This window comes from Hoplias malabaricus, chromosome 4 (assembly GCF_029633855.1).
Source record: "Hoplias malabaricus isolate fHopMal1 chromosome 4, fHopMal1.hap1, whole genome shotgun sequence".
NCBI classification, from domain to species: domain Eukaryota; kingdom Metazoa; phylum Chordata; class Actinopteri; order Characiformes; family Erythrinidae; genus Hoplias; species Hoplias malabaricus.
The window spans coordinates 19,531,913-19,554,228 of NC_089803.1; the positions used below are offsets into that span (position 1 = coordinate 19,531,913).

Here is a 22,316-nt window from a genome sequence, read left to right on the forward strand (position 1 = left end):
CCCCATACCATCAGTGATGCAGGCTTCTGAACGGAGCGTTGATAACAACTTGGGTTATCCTTGTCCTCTCTGGTCCGGATGACATGGCACCCCAGTGTTCCATAAAGAACTTCAAAACGTGACTCATCTGACCACAGAACAGTCTTCCATTTTGCCACACTCCATTTTAAAAGACCCCTGGCCCAGTGCAAACGTCTGAACTTGTGGAGCTTGCTTAGAAATGGCTTCCTCTTTGCACTGTAGAGTTTCAGCTGGCAACGGCGGATGTTGGAGGTGGATTGTGTTCACTGACAATGCTTTATGGAAGTATTCCTGAGCCCATTCTGTTATTTCCTTGTCAGTGGCATTCCTGTTTGAGGTGCAGTGATGTTTAAGGGCCCGGAGATCACGAGCATCCAGTAGAGTTTTACGGCCTTGACCCTTACGCAAAGCAATTGTTCCAGATTCTCTGAATCTTTTGATGATGTTATGCACGGTTGATGATGATAACTTAAAAGTCTTTGCTATTTTACGCTGGGTAACACCATTCTGGTATCGCTGCACTATCTTTCTGCGCAACAATGGTGGAATTGGTGATCCTCTTACCACCTTGGCTTCAGAGAGACACTGACACTCTGAGAAGCTCTTTTTATACCCAATCATGTTGTCAATTGACCTAATTAGTGTTAATTGGTCTTCCAGCTGTTCATTATATGCTCAATTTCCTTTTTCCAGCCACTTATTGCTACTTGTCCCAACTTTTTTGGGATTTGTTGACACTGTGAAATTTTGAATCAACATATTTTTCCTTTAAAATGTTACATTTACTCAGATTAAACTTTTGATCTGTCATCTATGTTCTATTACGAATACAATATTGACATTTGCCGTCTCCACATTTGCATTCAGTTTTTATTCACAATTTGTTTAGTGTCCCAAATTTTTTGGAATCCGGTTTGTATTTCTGGGACACACATATTTTTGGGAGAGAGGGAACAGTGTTAACCTCCTCCTCCCTAAAGGCACCTAACCCCTAACTGCTCCCCGGATGTGGGGGGCACCACTCCGGGTGTGTGTTCACTGCCCCTAGTGCACTAGTGAGTGTGTGTGTATGTTCACTACCAAGAATGGGTTAAATACAGAAGATCATTTTTTGCATGTTGTACAATGACAAAGTTTTGCACATCTGCAATTTCAAATTTGCAACGTATTTCCCCTTCACTTAGTCTGTGGTCACTACATCTCTACACGTAGGAGCCTTCACTGTACATCAGTTCCTGTACCTCACTTCCTGTGTCATTCTCATGAGAAAAAGTTGTCACTGACCATTTCAGTCATCGCTTCCTTTAAATGGTTGTACAAAAGGCTCATGACAGTTTATGGACAAACAGTCTGTTTTTGTATTTGTGTGTGTGTGTGTCAGAGAGAGAGAGAGAGAGAGAGAGAGTAATCAAATAAGATTATGTTGACTACATGATAAAGCCCATATATGACTCATAAAACACACTGGACCGTGTTATTACAACCATAAAGTGTAACTTTAGTGGTACTCTAGCTGTTACAACCATAGCAACCAACATTAAAGCACTTGTTACCTGAATTTATGTCCAATGCTAAAAAGCTAATCCGGCTAAAGTTAGCAGACGCTAGCACACTCACCCCCATTCATCAGTAACTCTCAAAGCTGAATTATAACACTGTCATCCACAAAGCTTTGGTTCCACCGACACAAAGTGTAATTTTAGTCATTTAATCCACATAGCTCACTGCTCAGTAACTCTCAATGTGTATATATATATATACACCTAGACACACCACTGACTGTAGACCACTGCTGGTCCACAATCGGACCACTCAGATTACTGTCCTGTACAGGATATAATTCATTTATAATCTTTTACAATCACAGAGACTTTTATTCTGGAAAACAAACTAATACAAATATTACCAACAACTATGAGAGATATAATAATGAGTATAAGCCCGATATAAAATTATTAAATGCTGAAAATGTTGACTCTGTGCTGGATTAAAGTTATTTACTAATCTTATATTTATAAACAATAACAAAAGAACCGAATGAAGGAAAATATAGTAAATTGGACTGTGAATGGAAAAATGCTTTCCATTTTGTCTAAAGTTCTGTTTAATCAACAACGGTTATATATATATATATACACACACACACACACCTGAGCAGCAGACATTGTGAACTCTATTAAATTTATTCTCCACAATCACCTGTTCAGGGACAAATATAATTGTTAATCTGCCTTTATCTCAGTTCCCTACTTTCATGTTTATACACACTGTGTTTTAATATGTGTGCCTCTTTTTTAGAGCACATTTCCTTCAATGCTTATCACTGTTTGATTGTTTATCTCATTCTGTTTTATCATTTCACTTGCATCTGTTATTTTAATGCATATTACCTTTTCATCTGATTTACGTATGATTAAGTGTTATAAGCTGTTAGAGTGTTAAGTTTAAGAGCTGTTAGAAGCTGTTGCTCTATACAAATAAAATATTATTATTCTTATTAATAATATTATTATCATTATTATCATTCAAAGTGTCTGCCTTGTTCTCTGTGCCTTTGTTGACCAGCTCATTTGTCTCATGCTGCATGTTTAACCCTAAGCTCGGCTCATCATTTATGGTAACCAATTTGTGTCTGTGTTACAAAGATTCAAGATTCAACATTCAAGAGGCTTTATTGTCATTTCAACTATAAACAGAACATGTAGTGAAACAACACAACATTCCTCCAGGACCATGGTGCAACACAAAACACAAGTGCAGACAGAAACACAAGTGCAGACAAAGGTATAAAGATTTAACACCTGATGATATTTTTATGCTATAAATGACAAGTAATCCACAGTCAATGACAGCTTGACAAAATAAGACAGAGACACGTCCTGGCCATCACTGTACATTCGGCTTGTTTTGTGTTCTTTTAATGGTTGGAAACTTTGAAAATCTATAAAGGATTATGAACACAAAGTGTTTGCTTGTTTTATAAAAACAGAAAACCCAAACCCTGCAAAGAGAAGCAAAGCAAAGAAAGTGGTAATAATAATAATAATAATAAAGATAAAGACATTTTTGTGTGCACAGTGTTTACTGAATTTCCATTTTCAGTTTCTGAGGAACACACTGAGACTCACAGGGCAGTGGAAACCTGTCTGTGTTCTGTAGACAGCATCGTAAACAATGTAGTTGATCCCAGCTTATTATTCAATAATGTAAAACACGGAATTACAGCCCTCCACAGACCTGATGAGGATGTGATATGCGTTGCTAATTTGGTTGAGTTTAAATAGGTTAATGTTAAGTTAATGGAAAAGATCCATTTCACACAATGTGAAGGACAGCTGCTGTGCTCAAATGACGAAGTAAACTCAAAACTGACGAAAATGGAGATATATGTTTTTCTTTGGACAGCAGCGATATGTGATGCCGGTAAAGCATATTAAACACCACTTGTGCCTTCCAAGTGGTTGACTTGGGATCAGTTCCCTGCTTGGAAGCCCTGGGTAAGACTCCTATTGCTGCCTTCACTGTTGATAAATTCAACAAATATAACTAAACAATGCTGGGTTCTCTGTCAAGGACCTGTACAAATTTTCACAATTTTTACCACGAGGTGTTGAAACCTCTGCACATGAACGTGTGAGGTCCGCTGTACTGAGTTCTGATCTATCTGTGGTGGTGGTGAGTGAAGTCAGTGTTCTCCACCGGTTCTGACCGCAAGGTTCTCGGTTCGCTGATCATGAGGCTGGGCAACGAGCTGAAGGGCTCCTCCTGATGGTGCAAACGTTCCTCTTCCACAGGGTGATTCAGCTCCTCCTGTATCAGGTCCATGGGAATCTCATCCTTCTGCTGCTGTAGGGTCTTTATGAGCTCCTGGGAAAGGTAATGTGACTCAGCCTCCTGCTCATCTAAAACAATACCACACAAACACTTAGAACATGTTCTTAGCTCAGTAACATGGTAAAACAACGAATCCTGTGTTCAGGGTGTGTGGTCTCCTACCCTTCTCCAAAAGTTACATAGTGCAGTTCCTGCAGTTCTGAGCCTGGAGTAGCAACCTCACAGCGATAGCAGAAATTTGACCTAGTGTTGCTAGGCAGTATTGCTCATAATCGAGACCATGGTAACACTTATGTATCCTGTATATTTATAATGATTAATAAGGTGTTATATGCCATACATTATATCTTCCAATGACAGGGTTATAATATTTTAAAGATGGAATTTATTATGCATTATAAATATAAGTCGTATATTCTTATTATTGCTCTTGGATAATGTTGAAATCATATTGAAATTACATTGTTTCTACTTCTCCAAGCAATGTCACTCATGAAATACCTGAGAAGTGATGAAGTAAAACAGGTAAAACTTTTCAGGATTGATACCACAAAGACTGACAAGAAGACGTGGCACAAAAACGTAGCATCTCAGACAAAGACAACTCAGAACCTGGTACAGAGCTGATTTATGACTGAGGATGAGAAGCAGGAGAGAAAAGATTAGATTTAAATGTGGAGATTAAGCTGGCTTGTTGGCTATGTAGGGGAAGAGAGTTCCAGATTCAGGGGGTCAGCCAGGAGAAAGCACGATGGGGGATAGTGAGCAACCCAGAAGAGAGAGAGATATGACGTTGGTTAGGGAATAAGTAAGTCAGACAAATACAAAGGGCAAATGTCACGTAAAGATTTGTATAGGGACCGGTGTAATATGATGAAGGGAGTGGGAGCAGGTGCAGCTGAGGAGGCTAGTGGCACAGTTCTGTACCATGTGGAGCTTGTGTAAGTAAGAGGAGGTAGTACCATCAAGAAGAGAGTTACGAAAGACAGCCAGAAATGAAAGCATGAATAAGCATTTCTGCAACAGACTGAGAGAGAAAAGTTCCAGAAGTGAAATTAAGAGGATTTACTAGAGAAATGAGAGATGCCTAGATTTCGTACCAGAGGGGAAGGAGACATTTCATTGATAGTTGAGAAATAGGGAGTTTTCGTGAGTGTGGATTTGGATCCCATAAGAATTCATTAGGTTTTATAACTGTTTGCATGAGGCAGATATGCCCCTTCAAGGTTTTAATTTGGATGGGTTATGAATAGATTTACTGCTAAGATTAATCTGAGTGTCACCCACATAGCAGTGAAAGCTCAGATTGAGCCTTGGTTATTAAGTGACCAAGAGGAAGCATATACATGATAAACAGTAGGGGCCCAAGGACTGAGACTTGAGGAACGCCCTGAGTTAGAACAGACATGCTAGAAGTGTGGTTACCAAGTGTAGCACACTGCTTTCTGTCAGTCAGATATGATTTGCACCAATCCAGGGCTGAAACCCTGATACTCAAATCATGCAGCCTTAATAGGAGGATTGAATGAGTCCCTGTATCTAAGGCTGCACTCAAGTCAAGTAGAAGAAGGATGCTAAGAGCACCGTCATCTGTGGACACAAGGAGTTGATTAGTGAACTTTTTTAAGGCCGTTTTTATGATACGGGAGGTGAGGAATCCAGACTGAAATGGGTGTAAAGGCTATAAGCAGATAGGTGGAACTGGAGTCGGCTGGCCACAGTGCGCTCAAGTACTTTGGATAGCAATGGCTGATTGGAGATGGGAAAAAACGAAGTGATTTATTGATGAGAATTGTGAGGACAAGGTTTAGTTAAAGTTGTTGGACAGGGATCAAGAGAACAAGCGGTAGTTTTAGAAGTAGTTTTGATGTCTATAATGGAGGAAGGATTAACAGCATTGAAAGTAAAAAGAAAAGAAAAGCTTGTAGCTTGATTGCAGAGTGCTGCAGAGGGAGTCACAGAGGTTGCGGTAACTGGTTGGTAACTGTTCATTGAAAATGAAACCGAAGAAACAGGCAGATTTAGCTGTATGAAAGACACCTCTGTAAGCTGACAGGTGTTGCCTGGAAGCCTCCGCATGGGCAGAGAACTATATTTTTCCATAAAGCCTTTCCAACTGGCAACCAGTTTGCTTCATAGTGCAAAGCTCACTCGTATACAAGGAGGAAGAAAGAACTAAGTTAAGTTTTTAGTGTTCCTGTGTGCCCAATAATTGAGTGAGTCATTACTGACTTAGAAACAATTTTTTTCATTTCAGTAAACTGCCTTGGCATAACCATTTGGTGGTCGGTGGTTTAGTGACTAACACCGCTTCTCTGTGGAAGGTTAGTTTCAGTTCCCTGCTTGGGTCACCAAACCACATCATAGCTATAAGAGAAGAGACACGTAACACTAACCTACATGGATAGCATGATTAGAGTTATCCTGTGGATAAGAGCAATTCCCACATGCTGTAGATGTAAATCATGTGTCCGTATGTTCTGGTTCTAAATCTGTTAAAAACAAATAGTAGCTAGAGGATGAGGCTCACCATCCAGGAGGACAAGGCTGTAGCGGTTGCGGCACTCCAGAGAGTTCTCCAGAATGTCTCTGAGAGTGGAGTAGAAGAGCAAGACCTGCTGCCTTCTTTCCCTCGTGCTAAAGCCAGCACAGTTGTCCTGAGACATCCCATACAGAGTCAACAGAGGAGTCGCATACTCAGCCACACAGTAATACACCTAAAGTGAGAGAGAGAGAGAGAGAGAGAGAGAGAGAGATAACGATGTTTTCATTCAATATATATATATATATGATGCCACTGTGTTCATTGTTAAAGAAGGTAACACAGAGCAAGTGATAGTTTGAAAGCACATTGCACACATGAAAATACAGAGACTTTGTCTTTAACAGGGAGATGAAGAAGACAGAGGGTGAGAAAAACTATGAAAATGTGTGAGTGCATTTGAGTTACTTTGTGCACGTCTCTCTCACACACACACACACACCCAACACATTCTTTGATAATTACAAACTAATTATTGTTGTAACTGAAACAGGTGATAAGTCATAATCTGTTTGTGGCTGTGTTCTCATTTTTACCATCACTGTTTGTGTATTCTGTGTTTATTCTTACTGTAAGTACTATTCGAATTCTGTATTGACCATGTACACCTATCAGCCATTAACATACTTCACTGTCCACTGACTGTGTGTAATTAGTAGCTCAAGAATTCTAGACTGCAGTCCATCTGTTGCTCTTCCCCCCCCCCCCCCCCCCCCCCCACCCCCCCCGTACAAGACAATCCGTACAAGACAAAACCACACAGCTCACTCGGCACTAGTTCAGTTTGATTTAAGTGACGTGCTGCTGCCCCCTGCGGGTGACACTAAGTTAATGTTTTTCAACACAGTGGATTAGTAACTAGGGCAATGTATTCCTACTTTATTAATTCATATATTTATTTATTTCAAACAAAATCCATATGTTAATGAAAAAGAAACATATTAGGGAGTAAAAAAGAAACCGGAGCACCCGGAGGAAACCCACGCAGACACAGGGAGAACACACCAACTCCTCACAGACAGTGACCCGGAGGAAACCCACGCAGACACAGGGAGAACACACCACACTCCTCACAGACAGTCACCCGGAGGAAACCCACGCAGACACAGGGAGAACACACCAACTCCTCACAGACAGTGACCCGGAGGAAACCCACGCAGACACAGGGAGAACACACCAACTCCTCACAGACAGTGACCCGGAGGAAACCCACGCAGACACAGAGAGAACACGCCACACTCCTCACAGACAGTCAACCGGAGCGGGAATCGAACCCACAACCTCCAGGCCCCTGGAGCTGTGTGACTACGACACTACCTGCTGCGCCACCATGCCGCCCCATGCAAAATTAATTATGACTTTTTAAAATTACAAGACAATATAGAATACAGCCTCTTTAAACTTCCTTCCGTTTAAATATCTCTGAAATGTTCTGTAGAATAAGGCTTACAGAGCAATAATCTAAATTGAAATGGGGACGGCACAGTGGCTCAGCAGGTGGTGTCACTCTCACGCAGCCCCAGGGTTAAATTCCTGCCTCTGGTCACTCTCTGTCTGTGTGTGTAACTGGGTGAGTGTGTGATAGACTGGTGCCATGTCCAGAGTGTGTTCTCGCCTTGTGCCCAGTGATTCTGGGTAGGACCCAGACCCACCGTGCCCCTGAACCAGATGAAGCTCCTACAGAAAGCGAATACACAGAATCAGCACTGGCCCTTGTTCTGACAAGCGTCTGAGCTCAGAGAGAATTTGGACCCTAATCTATTTGTACGAGCTAGGATACACATTCTGTCTGAACACTAAGCACTTCTGTAAGTCACTCTGGGTAAGAGCGTCTGCTAAATGCTATAAATGTAAATGTATTAGATTAATAAATTAATTGAAATGAAGTGTACACTGGGAATGTACATAGGCACATTATCCACAAGGTGGTGCTGTCTTTCCGTTTACAAAATGTGGCCAAAATAAAAGAGTTGTCAGACACAATGTCAGGCGGGTGAGGATAAATATGTGCTTCCTTCAAGACATTTTTTGTCAAGCGCTGCCTGTTTTCACACTGCTACTATTGCTATGTCATTGTGCAGTCTATGCCTCAGACGAGAGCTCCCACTGCCCAGGGTCTTCGCATCAACAGATACCCATACTGGCTGCCACAGATCTGTGATATGGGAGGGAAGCAGGGAGGGAGGTGGCCACCCACAGAAATCCTGAGCACTCCCATTTTAAAAGGCCCCATATTACGTTGTGCGCACAAGTACAACTGTAGTGTACAACCGTTCAGTCCCTCACCTCTTTGTTGCTGTCTGTGATTTTGTAGATGCTGTGTTTGTATACTCTCCTCCTGACCCCTGCTCGATCCATCTGAAGCTCAGGCAGGTTCTCATGGAAGGTGATGTTTCTGTCCACCTCCTCCAGTCTGGATGTAGCTGCGGCGCTCAGAGGCAGCAGGATGTGGAGCCGCAAGGAGTTCAGCACATCTTCTGTTTTACTGTAGTGTTTCTTCACCTGCTCCTCCAGCTCTGCACATACACCACAGTCATTTATTTATCTCCATGAGTCAATATACAGGATAAAAGAGAATACATTTTACAAACACAGTGGAAAATGTTAGAATATAGTGTGAGAACAGCAAATGCCACTGTTCATTCATTCATTGTCTGTAAGCGTTTATCCAGGTCAGGGTCGCGGTGGGTCCGGAGCCTACCTGGAATCACTGGGCGCAAGGCAGGAATACACCCTGGAGGGGGTGCCAGTCCCTCGCAGGGCGACACACACTCACACATTCACTCACACCTACGGACACTTTTGAGTCGCCAACATGTGTTTTTGGACGGTGGGAGGAAACCCATGCTGCCTTCACAGATGTACAAATCACTCATGCCATGTGCACTAATGCCCCCCCATACCATCACAGATGCTGGCTTTTGAACTGTGCACTAATAACAAGCAGGACAGTCCTACTCCTCCTCAGCCTGGAAGACACTTGAGCTCAGAGAAGGCAGCTACACCTCTGAAACTTGTTTATGTGGATTCCGCTTCGCATGATAGAGTTATAACTTGCACTGGTGGATGCAGCGATAAACCATGTTCACAGACACTAGTTTGGGACAGGTCTCTGAGCCCATGCAGTGATTTCCATTAAAGAATTGGCACCACATTTAAATTTAGCGCCACCTAAGGGCCCGAAGATCACAGCCAGCCAATACTGGCTTTGGGTCTTGTCCCTGGCATAAATAGATTTGTCTGAATTGTTTTTATGATATTATGTGGTGTAGATGATTCAATCCCCAAGTTCTTTACTATTTAAATTGTGGCATTATTTGACCACACAGTCTTTCACAGAGTGGTGAATCCCTCCCCATCTCTACTTCTGAAAAACCCAATGATGTCATTGCCCTTTCCCAATTTTTTTTTAATGAATTGCTGGCATGAAGTTGGCATGTATTTTCTACATTTGTCTATGTAATATTTTTCTATTCAAATTAGAATTTAAATGATTTGCATAGGGCGGGACGGTGGTGCAGCAGGTAGTGTCACAGTCACACAGCTTCAGGGACCTGGAGGTTGTGGGTTTGAGTCCCGCCCCGGGTGACTGTCTGTGAGGAGTGTGGTGTGTTCTCCCTGTGTCTGCGTGGGTTTCCTCCGGGTGACTGTCTGTGAGGAGTGTGGTGTGTTCTCCCTGTGTCTGTGTGGGTTTCCTCCGGGTGACTGTCTGTGAGGAGTGTGCTGTGTTCTCTGTGTCTGCGTGGGTTTCCTCCGGGTGCTCCGGTTTCCTTCCACAGTCCAAAAACACATGTTGGTAGGTGGATTGGTGACTCAAAAGTGTCTGTAGGTGTGAGTGAATGTGTGACCCACCGTGACCCTGAACTGGATAAGCGCTTACAGACAATGAATGAATGATTTGCATATTATTATTTATTTACGCTTTGCACAGTGTCCTGACTAGTAGATCATATACACAAACAAACTCAATGATAAACCGAAACATAAATCCATGTATCTAACATTCGGTTAAGGGTAGGTTGAATGGGTCAAACTGATGTCAGGTTCAACACCTCGACCCAGGGCTCTTTTTTAAAAAGGATGCTACATAAACAATGTACTAGGTATTGGTCCAGGAGTTAATCCAGGTATCCTAATAGTCTTTATTGAAGTGTGTGTGTGAAAGTTACCTGGCAGCACAAGCTTCAGATAGCCTATATAGAAAGACCACGCCAGACCGTGAGCTACATTCATCTTTCTGTTCTCACACACCTCTGAAATCTCCACAGGAGCAGGACCCTTGAGAGAGAAGGTGCGTGTTAATGTGTGGTATTTTATGACTGAGATGAAGACCCTAATTGCTTTGTCATACACGAGTGAAGCAGTTTATACTTAATACCGAGTCTCTAGGTGCCTGTATGGTGTTAGTTTCACAATCATTAGAGAAAATGATTGACTTTCTCTTTAATTTAAGTTATTCAATAACGAGTTTGGGAGTAGGACCACGCCCCAACTCCTCCCCTCAGCTCTAAACGCACCCTGCAACCTCATGTAATTTCCATGTCAGAAAAACTTCCACCTCCACTCCTTTTTCTTGTATTCATAGGAGAGAGGGGTTGGCTTGCACCCTGAACTCCTCCCCGAAAACATCTGAGTTCACTTCCCTGTTTCAGCGTTTACAGGTGTGGTCCATACTAGCGAAATGATGTTGTGTTTATTGGTGCATTTATAGGCTGTAAGTGATCTACTGTGTCTCAGCTAATGCCATTATCCACATCACAGTGTAATCAAAACCACACAGATTCAATATCACTTCAGCATCAGAAACTAAAGGTACATTTAGAGGTACATCAGTGGTTTTAAAGTCCAGGTGCATTACACTTTCTTCTCCAGAAGGAGATGGGATATTTATATTTCATTATAAAACTGTTAAATTAAACAACATAATAAAAACTGAGCATGAAATCAAAACAATTTTAAAATCTACAATTACAATCCAATAAGGTACAGTAATGTTTTCTAACTGAAGGCACTGGAATCACAACTGTACCGTACTGGATTGTCAGCTTTCTGACATTGTGTACACTGCCCACTCTAACCCCACCTTAACTGTGTGTTCAATAAAACTGCTGATGTCATGTTTACTGTCTGGCATTTCACAACCCATTACTGTAAATAACTTTTAATTGTGCGGGGAATTTACACAGAACAAATGAGTTAGAGAAATCTAATGGGGCTTCCTTACACAGGATATCAAAAGCAGCTTAGCTCACAGAAATCACTTCCCTCAGGAACAATTTAGGACATTTTAAGAAGTGTCATGTGATGCAGAATAATGAACTACACGTTTTTTTTCAGTAATGTGGAATTTTATATAAAACCTTTCACACTAAATACCAATGTCTGTCCAATATTCACTTGTCTGTGAAGGTCTTGTGAAGTAATCAGTTTCAAATTGGAGCCAAACCTCAGTCAGTTCTTCTAACGAGTGATTGTCGTAACTTTAAGATGCACCCATTGCTTCACAGGTGTTTACTTGTATAAAAGCATGAAATTAAATTGTACACCCTGGGGCAGCCATGCATCTGAGATTACTCGCTGGAGGGTTATAAAATGCTGGGGTACTGGGCTGTGGAGCAATGAAAAATGTGTCATCTAGAATGTCTAGAGCAATATAAAATAAAAAATTCAAAAAATCTGTCCATATTTGTACACATAATTATATCAGCAATTGCTACTAAACAGGTTTTTTTTTTTGCATTTGTGGGTGGAGCAGAGAGAGGGGAACCGTCTGTCCTGATGTGCTGAAATGTGTGGAAGACTGAGGTTATTACCAGCACTCCCAGGATCTTTAGCAGTAGATGAACAGCACTATGGATGACAACCATAGCCCACTGCTCTGGTGTATGACTTCCACCTGCCAGCAGCTGCACCCCGCACACCACACACACCCCTACAACAGTAGCCCGGCTGAAACAGGCCTGGAGCATCTGCCAAGCATTCCCACCATACCTGTTACAGAGGGTAAGGCACAGAGATTAGACACACAGGAAAGCACTAATAGTCATGATTGAAAGTCCTTATGTAGGTCTCACCTTTGATGTGAGTGAAACAGCCATTCCTCTGTGAGCAGACACAGGCAGTGCACTGTTGTGCCAATTATCAGAGAGAACGCAGCCAGAAAACAAGACTCTCGGATGTGGCTAGAGTCCAGCAGACTGACCAACAGCAGTGACCAGAGCCCCAGCATCCCCATACACACAGCAGGAGTCCAGCCCCGGGGCCGAGGAACCATGCGCTTGTCTGCCATCAGCTCCTCTGTCTGAACACATACACATTTTATATATAAATATATATAGTTTAATCCCATACTGATGTGGGTTTGCTTTGTTAGTTTCGCACTGGACTTACAAGACTAATGTCGTTGTCTTTGCTTTATGCTACACCATAAGGGACAGATCTGGACTACAGGCTGCACTGTGTGTCTATAAAGTCACTCTGTTTTAGCTTGTTGCCTGACATTGTTAATATATCATGTACTTACCAGGAAAGACTTCATTTTACTGTAAAATTTCAATATCACAAACACGCCTTTGATGGATTGTGTTAACTGACAGAAATGGTTTTGCAAAGTACTCCTGAGCTCATTTGGCTATAATTATTACAGCAGCTTGATGGTTTCTCATACTGTGCCGCTCAAGTGCTCAACGGTCATGCATATTCATGCTGTCTGACCTTGCGCCACAGTTGAGAAATAACATTCATTCATTCATTATCTGTAACCCTTATCCAGTTCAGGGTCGCGGTGGGTCCAGAGCCTACCTGGAATCATTGGGCGCAAGGCGGGAATACACCCTGGAGGGGGCGTCAGTCCTTCACAAGGTAACACACATACACAAACATTCACTCACACACTCACACCTACGGACACTTTTGAGTCACCAATCCACCTACCAACATGTGTTTTTGGACTGTGGGAGGAAACCAGAGCACCCGGAGGAAACCCACGCAGACACAGGAAGAACACACCACACTCCTCACAGAAAGTCACCAGAGGAAACCCACGCAGACACAGGGAGAACACACCAACTCCTCACAGACAGTCACCCGGAGCGGGAATTGAACCCACAACCTCCAGGTCTCTGGAGCTGTGTGACTGCGACACCTACCTGCCCTGAGAAATAACAGGATTTTCTAAATCTTTGCAGAATAGTACACTCTCATACAAACTGTCACTGTGTTGGTACCTTTAACTCTCACAGAAGAGGTACAGCTCAAGGGTATATCTTCTCTTCAGTTCATTTCTAAAAATTCAATCTTTTCTTTTAAACTTAATAGTTAGTTTAATGCTATAAAATGGTATACAACATACTTTCTTTATTCATTTAGTCTAGTATTTGTGGTTTTCAGACCAACATATATATTACCATTTTACAACAGAGATTTAGGGCCATGGCAGAATAAAGTCAGGAAAAGTATAAAATAAATAATAATTCAGAGAAAAGTCAGAATAATTCAGAGGAAAAAGTCAAAATAATGTTTGATAGGAATATTTTTGGACAGTTTTGGAAACACAATATTCATGCCCTTAACTGTGGCATTATATAGACGTATTGGTCTTTTTTCAATTCCTTGTTCTTCAGAGGTAATGATTCAGTACGAACATGTCTATTATCTTTGCTTAAGCATGCTTAAGAAATCACAATGCCAAGCTGATTTCATATGCTTTATTTACATTGAGGTCGCACACGGCACTATGTCACAGAACCTGTTTTATAGGTTTGCGCTCCATCTCCTGTCTTGCTCAATGCTCTGGATGATGTCATACTCATATAACCTACCAAAGGCATGATTTACAAGAATCTGCTCTCTCGGAAGGGAACTGGAAGAGTTCATATAAAACAAGAACAAGCTTAGTTTCCAGGTTATCACCAGCCAGAGTCCTATCAGACAGAAAACGAAAGTACAACATAGCCATAAATATATTTGCAACATTAGAACAGATTAGATACAGCCTTTCACATGTTTTCATGTTCCTTAGAAGGCATTAACTATGAATAATCATTGATTAGCCATAAAATTATAACCACCTCCATGTTCAGTCTCCGAGTTTCACTGACCATAGGGGAGCACATTGTAGCTCTATAATTATAGACTGTAGTCCATCTGTTGCTCTGTATACCCAACACAACCACCATAGATCTACCACCCAAATCATACCTGCTCTGTGGTGGTCCTTTGAAGGTCCTGACCATTGAAGAACAGGGTGAAAGTTGGTTCATACGTTATGTTTCACAACACAAATGTTCACGTAGTCCATATAATGTGCTCCCCACAGTTACTTGGATGTTTGTGCCATACTTTAAAACTCACTGAGATGGAGAACCATGTGGAAATCTAATTTAAAAAGAACCAAGAATATTCCGTCAGTAGTTGAAAGTTTATAGTACTCAAACAAGACTGGGCTGAGAGGATTTGGGTCTGAACTTTATGTTGTAAAGCTTTAACTGTGTTTACATGATGATTGTATTAACACTGTCCATGTAAATACACTCAATAAGAGGAATAATGCTTTCTCTAGGGATTGGGATTACACAATAATACATAGTGCACTGTACTGCTTCATATATTACAAGTGTAGCCAGACCAATGACAGCGTTTACACTTTGTGTTCAGTGAAAGGCCAGAGTCTCTGTACTGGAAGCTGCTGCTAAACTCCCAATTCCTCTGTGTCAGCACCTGTGTGTCTCTTTTTAAAACTGATGTCAGCCAATGGTTTGAAGGACAAAAAGTGAAACCTCTGATATTTGCACTTCTTTTTCATTATAATGCACTTCATAGCCATACGGATAGTTCACTACTGGGTTAAGGTATATATTGTTCAGATTCTTAAGAAATGTGGCTCAGTACAAATCACATTTACTTAATTTTCCATGTGTAACACCCCCCAAAATTAGTAGGGCCTAATGAATAATCCACTAAACCCACCTCTGGACTATCCCAAAAGGAGCCATCTGGCTGTAATTAGACAATATTGGAGAGAAACATATATATATATATAACAAATATTTTATTAATAATAATATTAATAAAAAAACAATCGTTATTCAAAAAAGAAAGTATATAAATCAAATAAAAAATAATATTATATGTCATTAATTAAACATGATCACTATTTAATTAAGAGAAAACGGAATAGAAACAAAGAAACAACACAAAGCAAACAAAGGGAAAGAAAACAGTGGATATCCCTGGGGACCTGAGATAAACCACAGCAGGTAAAACCCAGGCCTACACAGAATACCAGAGGGAAATCAGGAACACAACGCAGCAATTTCCTGAACCACCAGCAAACGAATCTTAGCTCTGAATACAGGCCGCTGAGCAGAAGTCCTTAAATCAGCAACACAGGTATTGTTTACACTCTCCAACACTGTAGCAGGACTGAAACCAAGCCTACACTCACTCTTGTTACAGCAGCAAGGTTTTGCCAGCTTTGCCCCAGCAGTGTCTTCAAAGATGCGACCTCCACTGATAAACTTAAATAAAGTGGCCTTGGCTGTGGCTCCCTCTGCACAACGTCTGAGCAGCGTCTCTCAATCCCACAACACCACAAAACAAAAACAGCTCCTTAGTAAGCTCAGAACTCAAGTGATGTTCAGATGCGCTCTAATCCTCACAGGGTACTCTTAAAGGGGCAGGCTACCAAAGCTACTGAAACCCAAATGGCTCCCAGGCCCTAGTGTCCTACCAGTTACATCTGACATGCTGCATTACATACCACTGTCCTCCTTACTGCCATGGTCTAAAAGGGTTTATATTATTCTGTACCACCAGGCGAGCTACAGCTCTCCTTTCCACCCCGAGCTGGACCAGGGATGGTTGTGAGGGTTTGAACGCTGGCCTGCTGTGGTTTGTCCAGAAGAGCAAACCCCTCTCTCCATCCAAACATCCAAAACATCAGTAACAACAAGCACACTTTCCCTCCCCTCAGAAGCACAGTCCATCAGAGTAAAATCTTGCTGATAAGCAGCAAATGTCCCATAGGCACCATGGCATTCAGCCGTACGGCATTCACAGTTATGACATCACTACTCAATATCAGTTCTCATATTGAGACAATAACAGCGCTGAAGCACAAGGCTTACTCACTGCTTGACTCATTGATGCCTCTGGTGATCATGAAGGGCCTGGAGTGCCTCAGCAACTGCAGAATCCACTCACCCAGATCAATCTGTACAACACACCCACAGAGTCTTGAATTTTCCGCCATTGCCTTACCAGCTCTAACGCGTCAACTGCTTCCACCATCTTACCACCCTGATCCTGACACAAAACAGCCCATAAACCACATGACTCGCAGCTATTTCCAGAATAAAAGACTTAGTAAAGTCGGCCAACACTCAACTTACTGCTTAGCATACACATAGCTGTTCCGCAAGCATCATCCAAGTACAATGTTCCAACCACAATGTTCATCTCCAAAAAGCATTCCATCAATCTCTGAAGCATACCTGGTGCATTAGATACTCCAAATGGCATACACTTAAAATAAAAAAGTCCAAATGGAGAACAACATGCTGTTTGAAATTTGTCTTGTTAGAGACTTGATTGTACCCACTAGCCAGGTCAGGAGTAGAAAAATACATTGCAATCATAGCATCCTGGGATTTGTGTAACCTGGGCAACAGAAAGGCATCCTTCTTAGGTCTCTACACTTCATGGCCTCTAAAAGGGATAATAGAGCATGGGACTACTCTCCAATATATTCCCCTTCTTACTGCCTACGTTGGAAAAGCTGCTTATTTAGACCAGTATATGACTGGGAACATCCATACAGCTCAAGCCAGATCTCAAAAATTACTTTTAGGGTCATTTCTATCAGCTGCTGCGGAATCAAATATTTGATTTAGCCTCTCCATCCAAATGGTCATATAAAAATAAAACTTGTCCTTCAGAGGGCATATGATGGACCCAGAAAGACCTTTGAGCTTCCTCCACCCAATCTTCAATTAACAAGGGATCTGTTATATCACCAGAAAATCTAGGACATTTCCTCTCTGTAGGTACATAAATATAGCACACATTCATATTTAAAAGTCATGCTATTTTATTAGAGTCATTAGAACCACCTACTCCCTGCAACTGCTCATTATCAGCCTGCAGCTGTTGGACACGTTCAGGTAACTCAAAAAACAGACACAGATTCTCAGGGGGCTCCAGTCCTTCACAGGACAACACACACACACTCACACCTACGGACACTTTTGAGTCACCAATCCACCTACCGACGTGTGGGTGAACACACCACACTCCTCACAGACAGTCACCCGGAGCGGGAATTGAACCCACAACCTCCAGGTCCCTGGAGCTGTGTGACTGCGACACTACCTGCGAGCACAGGAATAGTTAAGGTGCTCAGGGGACACACTGTGTCAATGCAGAGTGTAGTCATTCTCTGTCAGTGTGAAAGCAGTGCAGCGATGGAGCAAGAGAGCACATTTCACAGGGCATGACTGAGCTCTCCTCATCTGCAAGAGTGAGTACAATTCACCAGTGAGCTCACCTCACTGCTGCATTGGCAATAAAAACAGATGTTCTCCCTACACCAGGAGGGTAGAAAAGCCAGGCTCCTACATATCTGGAGAAAAGCACAACTGAGTCAGCCATGGTGAGCCATGTGAAGTCACTGACCAGGGACAGCGCTTCTAGGAGAATAAACCTCAACAGGAGTTCAGAGTCCTGTTGGAGGCTTTCCACAGAACTTAGTCTTCTCTATATCGAAATATTCAGACCAGTGTTGATACTTGTCTTGTCTCACTCTGTATTAATTGCAGTTTTGGTGGATGAATGTGACGTCGTTCACGGAGGCAGGAGCGGCTGGAAGTGCCACGCTCACGAAGACAGGAGTGGCCGGAGGCGCCGCTTTCACGGAGACAGAAGCGGCCGGAGGCGCCGCTTTCACGGGAACAGAAGCGGCCGGAGGCGCCGCTTTCACGGAAACAGAAGCGGCCGGAGGCGCCGCCTTCACGGGAACAGAAGCGGCCGGAGGCGCCGCTTTCACGGGAACAGAAGCGGCCGGAGGCGGCGCTTTCACGGGAACAGAAGCGGCCGGAGGCGCCGCCTTCACGAGGACAGGAGCGGCCGGAGGCGCCGCCTTCACGAGGACAGGAGCGGCTGGAAGCGCCGCTTTCTCGAGGACAGGAGCGGCCGGAGGCGCCGCCTTCACGAGGACAGGAGCGGCCGGAGGCGCCGCCTTCACGAGGACAGGAGCGGCTGGAAGCGCCGCTTTCTCGAGGACAGGAGGGGCAGGAGGCGCCGCCTTCACGTTCTTAAAAACTTCCAGATATGCCAGGAGGCTCGCAAGCTTCTCCTGGGCGGCAGAAGGGACTGCAGCGCCGTCTTTGGAAACAGGAGGCCCTGCAGCGACGTCCACGGCGGCAGGGGCTCGTGCTGTTACGTCGTGGACTGGAGCTGTTAAGGGTTTAGGGGGTCTGATGGGCGCACTCTTGAGGGATTCCCCCTGAGGTGCGCCCCTGTTAGCCTCACCTCCGTTGTCCTGAGGTTGGAGGCTAACAGCCCCTACCCTTAACCCCCCCCAAGAATTCCCCCGGACCTGAGGGGGTTATCCACTAGCGAGGGGGAGACTCCAGCCCGCTTCTTTCGGCAGCTCCTACAATTCCCGCTGGAGCAATCCGTCAATTCACGAATCGAGTCCTCTGTTAGGGGGAAAGGAACCGCGCCGGGCATGAGCAGGAGCCGTCGACTCCATTCCGAGGCCGCTCTTAAAGCCTCCTCCACGGGATCTTTGGGGCCTGTGCGAAACGGAGTCCGGCGAATGGCACACCTCTTTAAAGGGTAGTCCGTGCTAGCTGCGTCCTTTTGTTGGGCGTTCATTCTGTCAGGAACGAGGGACGGACTGACTGAGGCGGACGCATACGCTAATAACACAGACTTTATTATAGAACAAAACTAACAAACAAAGACAGGCAGACTACATGGCAGGGGAAAACAAACAAGAAAGGGCCAGGATGTGACAGAAGGGCCCAAGTTTGAAGAGGACGGTGTCTATCTGTCATCCGAAAGGTACAAATAAGGCCTTGAAAACAGCAAAACAGCAGTGTATGGCTTCTTTCTTTGCTCATGACACCTTATCTCCATTACACCTTTACATTGAAATGAGTAATTTAATGCTATACAAATGTGTAAAATCTTGAGTCACAAACATATATAAGCATATATTTTCAGTTTGAATATTTAATATCGGCAGTTACTTCTACTTCTTATACACCGCGACCCTGAAATGGATTAAGCGGCAAAGAAGATTTTGATGAAGATGATGATGAGTTAGTTATATAATAAAAACACCACAAATTTCTGTTGTATGTTTTATCAACTGTTGTTCAAAATGTCAGACCACAATGTCCAGGTACACAGTGAACTTTGTTTTGTATTCTTTTTTGCTTAAAGTCAAACTATGCTCTAAATTACATCCACAAATCTGTAGCTATTAAAGGAACACTATGAATAATTAAAGTTTTTTTCAGCTCCTGGGGCTCCCCCTAGCGTAATTCATTTTTACAGCACTGTACTGTAATCAGAGGAGAGGGAGAGGGGTTTTCCTGCCCAGGCTACGTAGTGACGTTCTGCAGTGCAGAGCCCAGAGTAGCAAAAACAGAGATATTCTTGTGTTATCTTGTTTTCATTTATTCATTTTCTGTAACTGTTTTGTGTTGTTCAGAGTTGGGTTGGGTCCAAAGGCTACACAGAGTTGGCAGGATGCCAGTTCATCATGGGGCACAACACGCTCACACATTCACTCACATTTATCCGATTGAAAAGAAGCCATTTTGTTTGCCTGTGACTGTACCATGCTTATGTTTATCATATTACAGTGAATTTGTTGGATTAGGCAAGCACATCATGACTCTTCTTATTTACACACTCTTTACTCCACAGAAAAAAAACAATTTTAAATACGGTCTACTTTTAAAGTGGAAAACAAGAAAAACTCGTCTTCCTCAAGCGCCAAACATATATTTTATTACAACAACCAGTTTAAGGCTGTTAAACCCATCCATATTAGTAAACACATACTAGTGAACAATTCTTCACAAACACTAGGGGCAGTGAACATACACACAACCCGAGCAGGGGGCTGCCAACCACAGGGTACGGTTTAGGGGTTAGATGCCTTGCTCAAGGGCACTTCAGCTGTGAACAAGTTTTTCTTGCCAGTCCCTGGAATTGAACCGCCGACCCTCCAGCCTCAAGCTCACTTCTCTATCCTCAAGGCTGCCACAGTCCCAAACACCAGAGACCGTTAATCACCTAAACCTTTTCTGTAAATACATAGCCAAAACTGACAACAGTCAACACCAAAGCATGTTGGCACTTGGAAACAGGAAGAGACTCCAGCAGAAGAAGTGGTGTAGATAAATAGAAACTCACCTTTGATCTGAGTGATAGTGCGGAGTGTGCAGTTTTAAAGAGAAAAGACGTTTCCACTGCCCCACTTCTTTATTGTCTTTCCTTCTTAGGATTATCTTTGTTTCTGGTCTCCTGTCTCTTTGCCTCGCTTTACTCTCTCAGCCAAGTGCCCCCACCCTCACAACTGGCTGTTTACACACACACGTTCGCATATGCGTCTTTCATTATGCCGAGGTAAGTTTTCATTTTCACTTTCACATGTAAGATGCAATTGATGGGTCCAAGTCTCCATACACTCCACACACTACATTCACCTAGACTAAATAAATCTCAGTTAGGGTTTATACTTCACTTCCACAAGAAGACATTTCAAAATAAAATACGAGATTTCAGGTTTTATTCAATATATTAGGTTTTTAGTGGATAAAACAAATGTATTTACACATTGTTAACACGTGTTGACTCGGCCTTTTAATCAAACCGAACCAAATCAAATTTATTTGAATAGTGCTTTTTACAACTGATGATGTCATAAAGCAGTTTCACTGAATTCCGGTAAGACAGAGTTTTGACATGAAATGTAAACATGTAAAGAATGTTAAATCCCCAGTTGAGCGAGGCCAGGGGAGACCATGGCAAGAATAAAACTCCCTCAGAGCTGAGGAAGAAACCATGGGAGGAACCAAGGCTCACACGTGGGGACCTATCCTCCTCTGGTCAATCTACTGGTGATAATAGTTAGGAGTCCATGAGAACTTCAGTGTAGGGGCGGGCAGTGTAGGGCAGGTCCAAGACAAATGGTGGTGGCTGGACAGGGGGGTGGTCGTTTACTCAGAAAAAGGTAAAGGGATGGAATTAGTTTTAATCTGTTTGGATGAATGTAAAGCAGAGAATGTGAACATTCCAGAGTGTGGCTAATGACTCCAGCAGATCTGACTATTACAGCTTTAACTAAAATAAGAGAATCAGAAGGACACACAGATGTGGGAGCGTCCTGAAACACTGGCATCCCTCCGCTCCACCGTCAACAAACCTGAGTGATCGCGTGAAACGGTGGGACATCACCAGCGTCTCAGTTTACTATAATTTCCGGTGTCCATGGACCCCCCTGGATCTGCCGCATTTATCAATGAGGAGCATTAACTACCAAAATAAACACTAAACAAATGAGTTTTTAGCCAGTGTTTAAGTGTTTGGTAGAAGATGGAGGTCATTAAATACAGTTAAAGGTGCAATAATTCACTCCTAATTTATCATTAGGCTAAAAAGAGGCTTCTACATTTCATTAAATCATTTTCTGAAATCCTTCTGAAGACGACTGTCTCTTTAAACATTGTAAACATCAAATGTATGCGACATTTCCAAGGAAAGCACATTAGTCATGTGAAAGTCTTATGTAAGTGTACCATTTGTCGTGCCTTAACAGGAATTTCTTATTGAAATAACCCTCTAAATTACCCTGGAGGTAAATCAGTTCGGTATTAGAGTAACCCTGTAAAGAGCACATTAA

General features: G+C 42.8%; 1 protein-coding gene across 1 annotated transcript; it reads right to left on the bottom strand.

The window, feature by feature from the left end:
- Positions 1-2,749: 2,749 nt before the first annotated feature.
- Positions 2,750-20,994, bottom strand: sting1 (stimulator of interferon response cGAMP interactor 1). The gene is made up of 7 exons (XM_066669257.1): positions 20,828-20,994; positions 12,472-12,698; positions 12,211-12,388; positions 10,567-10,675; positions 8,684-8,913; positions 6,386-6,572; positions 2,750-3,923 (listed from the first exon to the last, which is right to left on the bottom strand). The coding sequence occupies exons 2-7, from the start codon at positions 12,684-12,686 to the stop codon at positions 3,682-3,684; spliced, it is 1,161 nt and encodes a 386-aa protein (XP_066525354.1). The 5' UTR covers positions 12,687-12,698; positions 20,828-20,994; the 3' UTR covers positions 2,750-3,681.
- Between the last annotated feature and the right edge of the window lie 1,322 nt (positions 20,995-22,316).

What these genes read in the sequence shown, in the direction of transcription:
- sting1 (XM_066669257.1), bottom strand. Translation starts at nt 12,686, where the DNA reads ATGGCAGACAAGCGCATGGTTCCTCGGCCCCGGGGCTGGACTCCTGCT. An exon ending in CTGTTTCACTCACATCAAAG is followed by an intron (nt 12,389 to 12,471) that starts GTGAGACCTACA and finishes CCTCTGTAACAG; the next exon opens with GTATGGTGGGAATGCTTGGC. An exon ending in TAAAGATCCTGGGAGTGCTG is followed by an intron (nt 10,676 to 12,210) that starts GTAATAACCTCA and finishes TTCTCTCTCAAG; the next exon opens with GGTCCTGCTCCTGTGGAGAT.